The sequence below is a fragment of the Rhamphochromis sp. 'chilingali' genome (assembly GCF_963969265.1).
Source record: "Rhamphochromis sp. 'chilingali' genome assembly, chromosome: 4".
Classification (NCBI taxonomy): Eukaryota; Metazoa; Chordata; class Actinopteri; order Cichliformes; family Cichlidae; genus Rhamphochromis; species Rhamphochromis sp. 'chilingali'.
This window is the reverse complement of record NC_137948.1, coordinates 12602794-12609629: the sequence shown is the minus strand read 5'-3', so window position 1 is coordinate 12609629 and position 6836 is coordinate 12602794. Positions and strand designations below refer to the sequence as shown.

The 6836-nt window shown below is 41.2% G+C and overlaps 1 protein-coding gene across 1 annotated transcript; it reads right to left on the bottom strand.

Moving 5' to 3' along the window:
- Positions 1 to 5266: 5266 nt before the first annotated feature.
- Positions 5267 to 6553, bottom strand: adra2a (adrenoceptor alpha 2A; the record flags this gene model as incomplete). Its single annotated transcript, XM_080881113.1, has 1 exon — positions 5267 to 6553. One exon carries the CDS (start codon positions 6551 to 6553, stop codon positions 5267 to 5269), a length of 1287 nt encoding a protein of 428 aa, XP_080737239.1.
- Between the last annotated feature and the right edge of the window lie 283 nt (positions 6554 to 6836).

Sequence of the window (6836 nt, the reverse complement as noted above, 5' to 3'; positions counted from 1 at the left end):
CACTCTGGCTCAGTATGATTCTTAAATGGTAGAAGCTTAAATGTATAAATGTTTTAAGACTGCTTTTGTGCTTTTCTTTCCTTGACTGCATATTTCCAGTCCACTTTGTTCAAAGATATTTTAGACACATGAAAACTGATCTGCTGTGCCAACATTTTTATGTGCATGACTAGAACACTAAATCCTGCATGCTATCCTTTCTCCAATGCAGACCAAAGTACCTCACAAGTTTAATAACCACGTTGCATAATGCTGTGTGGTCTCTGGGACGATGGGAGCTGATTGCACTCAATCATAATGAGTTCCTGGAAAATAGATTTGTCGCGACAAATTATTCTTCAAGGGAAATATCCATTGCCCTGCGTTGTTTTGTTTCTCCAGTCTGACAGATAATCAGCTTGTCGTTAATGAGACTGGAATTTCATTTTAGATGACACCTGTGAAATTCTCTCTTTCCTCAAAGAGGAGCTGACAGCCGGCTAAGACTGCTAGAAAATATGATCCTTCTCTAGTCGTTTGTTCGTGGTGTAAATCGTAGTTAAGATGACAAGTACAGGCCTCCTGTGAAATCGCAAAAAGGAAAGCAGGCAAATCAAAGTAGGAGGAGGAAAAAAACACAGTGAGTCATCAGTAACACTGTGAATAATCATGTATATTAAAGCCACCTCAAATAGGCGGATGTCACTCTGAAAAAAAGCTGTACAGGTTGTAGTACGTGGGTGCCTCAGCCAACATTCGCTGTCATCATGACCTTTTCACCCCGGCCACCTACAGCATATGTGCACAACACACAGACACACCCATCCTCCCACGGCCACTTATAAGCACTCATCTCAAAACAAAGCAGCCAAGTAAAATGCAACTTTATCCCCACATGCATCCTCCATCTATCACTGATTATTTGTCCTGTAGGATTTTCGAAGCATACTGACATTTTGTTCCTGTCATTTTTAGTGGTAGCTGCACTGAACCACACTTTGCCTTTAGAGACGGATGTGCACTCTAACCTGATGATCCATGCCCTGATTCCCAGAGGCTAAATGTTTGTGTGTGTCTATGTCTGTGTGTGTGTATGTGTGTAGAGGGTCTGCTGACTTCGACAGCTGGCTTCCTCCAATAGGCAGTCAGCGAGTACATCCGCCTAATGATATCACTACTGCTTGTTGATGTGAAAGGTGCAGCGGGAGAGACAGAGAGGAACAGGAGGACGAGACGAGGTAAACACACAACACATATATATTAGTTAGTATCCATTCACAAACCCCTGTGACCTGCTGTGCAATATTTCAGCTCTGTCTCAAAGGAAGAGGATATCACGACGACACATACATTTAAATCAGCTATAATTGATATAGCACTAATCTATAAAGTGACAATACGAAAGCACTGCAATCTGCTCAGCGCCAAAAAGCAGATGGATACTGTAACTAGTGATATTTCTCTCAGGAGTTAGCTAGAATCCAAAAACAGAGCAAAAACGACAGTAAATATTGGATTATGTTCATCAGCTGTTCCGCAACCCAGCTTCAGTTGAATCATGTTCCTGTCACACAGCTTCCGTTTGCATAAATAAGCAACTAAAAGGGTTGCCATATCAATTTACAGGGCAATATGTTGGTTTTGTTTTGACCTTCCCACTTATTAATGTCAGTAATTCCCAGTTTAGAAATTTAATTAATGTTTATGTTAAGCAAAATGACTTTAGTTACACAGGATTGTGTATCTATTAATATTAGCTCATACCAGCATGCTGGTCACACCACATCAGTGTATATATACTGTATATATGTTACTATAGCAGTGTGCACACTGTCCATATACACCAGCAACAGTATGCAGTATTTATAAAAATCAATATTATGGTAATTATAAGAAGAAGCAAAAAAAAAAATAGCATGGTTCAGTTCAATTTAATTCAATTTTATTTATATAGGGCCAAATCACAATAATAGGTGCTTTATACTGCAAGGTAGAGACTCAACAATACAATATAGAGAAAACCCCAACAATCAAACAACCCCCTATGAGTAAGCACTTGGAGATAGTGGGAAGGAAAAACTCACTTTTGACAGGAAGAAACCAGAACCAGGCACAGGGAGGGGCGGCCATCTGCTGGGACTAGTTGGGGCCGAGAGGAGGAATGAGATGGTAAATTTTTTAGATCTAACCAGGAACTCTGTCAATGTACTGTAAAGTTCTGTGAATATGAGTATTTCATCATGAAATACTTCAAAAAGTAAGTAGTGATACTTTTGTAAGGATACAAAACATCTAAACTTCCTAAATAAGTTCAGTTTAGTTTTAACTTGATGTTTAATCTTATGAGTTGGCTACTCTTTCTTGACAATGGATATTTCACAACAAATATCAATGTGTATCTTTCTGTTATGAGAATTCTCCAGCAAAAACATATGAAGAGCTTATGTTCTCAACCTGCAACCTCACAGGAAGTAGAAGGACTTAAATCAGGCTCTGGGGAATCAATGAAAAACTCTCTGCTCTGGGTATTGTAAAAAAGTAACAACAAACATGTTGATTTAGGTCATAGTTTGTGACTGGCATTAATTAGGACACAGCACTGCAAGAGAATTTATTACAAATAGACTGACAGCAAAAGCTTGGCTTTCCTGTCCATTTCTAAACAAGTGACCAGAATTTGAGAAGACTTGACTTTGATGTAATAGGCTACGTTCACACTGCAGGCGAAAGCGCATCAAATCCGATTTTTCTGACCCTATGCGACCCATATCCGATCATGCTATGACAGTGTGAACGGCGCAAATCCGATATTTTCAAATCCGATCTGGGTCACTTTCGTATGTGGTACTGAATCCGATACATATCCGATGTTTTAGAAAGCGACTGCTGTTTGAACGGTCATGTCGCATTAAATCCGTCTTTTACGTCACCAACACAAGACAGAAGCCAATTATCAGCGCCCGATAAGACATCGCGAACGCTTCCTGGCCATCCCGTGTAGATGTCAGTGAAACTGTTGGGAAGACAACGTTGGAGAAACGTGAACATTTTATTTGTACTGTATAATCTGCAGATTCTGACAGAAATCTGCAACTATCCTTTGAAGCACCGCTCCTCTCTAAAACAGCAATAAGGATCATTATTAGGTTATCTACATTATTATGTAAATAACAAAATAACTCAAAGCAAAAATTGGGAAACGTGAAGTCCGAAGTCTTTATATTAAGGGCCATCTGTCAAACAATACTGTTTGCTCTGGGTCTAAACAGAGCGCGTTGTGTGTGAAGTCTTCTTTTGCGCATGCGGGCCGCTTTGAGCGTTCACACTAGAGCGCCTTTGCTGTCGCATTTTATTTGTAGTGTGAACACGCAGACAAAAAAAATCGGATTTGATCAAAAAATCGGAATTGAGCATTAAGACCTGCAGTGTGAACGTAGCCTTAGTTCTGTAACCTTTATTGACACCCATCTCTCTGGTAAAGTTTTCTTTTCTTTTCTACAACATAACAAAATCTCCCAGAAAATTTCTCCTCACATTCAAAATGAGCATGGAGTATCAGCACGACTGCAAACATGTCTGTCCAGTGGGAGCTCACCCCCTGTGTTTATATGTGCTGCAAATACACTTGCACATTCTCACACACATGCACTGCCTTTTTCTCACAGACTCACCACACTTATACATGTTGTAAACGTGCAGAGAAACACTCCCCCGGCTAAATATAAGTGTACATCAGGCTGTGTTGGATAAGGTGGATACACAGTTAGAAAAACTCCCAAAAGACCATTTAGCTTTCTGAGGACTGTGCTGCTCAACTGCCTTCCTGACAGTCAAAAGGAATCCATTTACATACTCCTCCTCTGCGGGGAAAAGCTATGCTCTCTGTTTTCGATGCACAGATTATAGTTACTCAATTGTTTTTTTTTCACCTGCTCTTCGAAGTCTGATGGAGGGAAGACAGTGAAAAGACAGAGAGAGAGCAAAAGAGAGATGAACCAGTCAATCAGGATCTGGTTTGACAGGCTGCGTGTCTTTATTTAATGACGCATACTGTGGTAGCACAAGACAGCAAATGAACCGTTACTTCTTATCATCCAAAACGAACTCTGAAATCTAAAGCTCCACAAGACAGACTTGGGATGGGAAAAAAAGATTAGAAGGGTAATTTAATTTGACATCTTCCCAAAAAGAAAAAAGTCGAGCATCTTATCACAATCTTTGTTAATTCAAAGCGCAAAAGAACATTTGCACATGTTCTGTTCAGGCTCATTAAGAGCTAAGCTCTTTGTTAATCTCTTGCAAAGGTCAGATTCAACAAACCTGCGTATTTGCACTTTTCTGTTGGAGTATCCAATTCACTGTACAAGAAGGTTTTCACACCCTTGCACGGGTGGCACGTAGGACCGCTTTATTTTCTCCTTTGGGAACTCTTTAACCTGTGATCATTTTCTGAGAACAAATTCAGTTTTCTTTTGTTCGTGCTGCCTTTGTGCCATTTTATTACACGCCTCTAGTGTGGTTTGTGTGAAGTAAACACACAGTAACATACTGTAAATTATAACATGTCATCACCAGTCTGACGTTTTATATGGCTCCTTGAGACTGCTTCAGGAAATGGCCTTTATTTACTCTTTAAAAGGGTCTGCATTTTTTCCCACACCGCCATCATCATCATCATTATCTTAACCGTCATCGTCATCAACATCATATCATAAAAAAATGCAGAATACTGTATCCATAACAACAAAAATAGAGACAAATATTCAGACAGATCATTTTGTACAATACACGTTCATAAAATACAATACATATCATGGACTTCACTGTGTTTGTTTCTTTTATAAAAATACAAAGAGCAGTTACAATAAAACATGTTCTCGCTGTGGTGTTCGGTACTTTAAGCCTCTTTTTTGTGAGAACTTGGTCAATGTTGAGGCTGTGGGTGGCAGACGTTTCGAAAAGATGCTGCAAGACATGAGAGAAGTTAGCCTTCAGTTCTTTCTGTTGTATTTCATAGAATGTTTCTTAACCCAAACAACAATCTTTCTGAAATCTTACCAAATATTTGTGTTGCTCAAACCTAGAAAAGCATAAAAGAAAACGAGATTTTCTGCCAGAAAGTTCTAAAGGCAAACTTTTCCCACTAGTGCACAGGAAGCTCATCCTGGCAAAGCTTTTCCAAGCAGTAACACCTAGAGCAAACTGGTGATCCATGCACAAAGATCAATGTCTTTTACAATTTATGTACAGGATGGCAAAAAAGAATATATGTACAAGATCAAGTCCATCATACATATCTCCTAGTGTCCCTCCTGCACAGAATCTTTTTGAATGACCTCCGGAAGTCGTTGTTGAAGATGGTGTAAATGATGGGGTTCAGTGCACTGTTGCAATAGCCGAACCAGAAGAAAAACTTGAACAGTTTTTCAGGGACACAGCAGGACAGACACAGTGTCTTCAGCATGTATGTAAAGAAAAAGGGAAACCAGCAGATCACAAATGCTCCAATGACCACTGCCAGGACAAAAGTGAAGCGTTTCTCTCGGTTCTGACGGCCTTTCCAGCGGCTGCCTTTGGTGCTCGGCTCGCGCTTTCTGACATCATCTTCCCCTGGTTTGATTTGACTCAGTCTGGGTTTCCCCTTGGTCGATTTTTTTTTAATTGAGCATGGATTGTGCATATGATGATCAGAGGAGGATGAGTCCTCAATGTCCACCCCGTTGGCCTCACCTTTCTCATCCTCTGCACCATCGCCTCGTTTCACTTCCTCCTTCAGTTTGATGACCTGTTCGCCATTCAGCTTGTCGTGATCCTCATCATCCCCCATGCCGTTCTGCTTCTGGTTGGAAGCAGCGACGGTGGCAGCCTTTGGCAGATCCTTTCGCTTTCTGTCTCCGGGTGGTGCTCGTGTCCTCTTTTTGGCAATCTGGTAGATCCGAATATAGACCAGAACCATGATGATGCAAGGGAGGAAGAAAGACCCGATGCAGGAGGAGATGACATACCATTTCTCATCATTGATCCTACACGAAGGTTTAGTAACATTAGTAAAACTGTTATTATTGTTATAATCATTTTCAGTATTCTTGTCTTTCTTCATGGTGATTAGAGGTGGGAAGGATATAACTGCTGCAATAACCCACACAATGAAGATGATGCATTTGATGCGACGCGGTGTCCTTTTCAGGTTGTACTCGATGGCCTGGGTGATGGACCAGTAGCGGTCTAAGCTGATAGCACAAAGGTGGGCAATGGAGGCAGTGCAGAAGAGAACATCAAGTGCAAGATAGATCTCACACCACACTCCACCGAAGTACCAGTATCCCATGAGCTCATTGGCCAAGGAGAAAGGCATCACAAGGGTAGCCACTAAAATGTCTGCTGATGCCAGAGACACCAAGAATAAGTTCTGGGGAGCCCGCAGGGCCCGGCTTGTAAACACAGCTATGACCACCAGGACATTACCAAACACTATCAACAGGATCATGATCGCCACCAGCACTGTGAGTGGCAGGGCAATCTGGAGGGTGTAAACTTTCATGTCTGTCTGGTTGGTCTCCATAGCACACTCCATTGGAGCAGGTTGACCCACTGCCTATCTGAGTTCACCTGAGGTTAACAAATATCATCCACCAGGAAGGACAGAGCTTGTAGCTCACAGCAGGGATGAGGAAAGGAAGCAAATGAATCACTCCTCTGGGGCTTTCCTCAGCTTTTTCTCTTTCATTGTGCACTGCCTCCTCCAAGAATTAGCCCTTATTATTTATAAGGCTGACAGTTCATCTGAAAATATGAGGCAACACAAAGAAACAAACATCAGATCCTTCAGTGCTAACAATTCTGTTCTCGCTTAACTA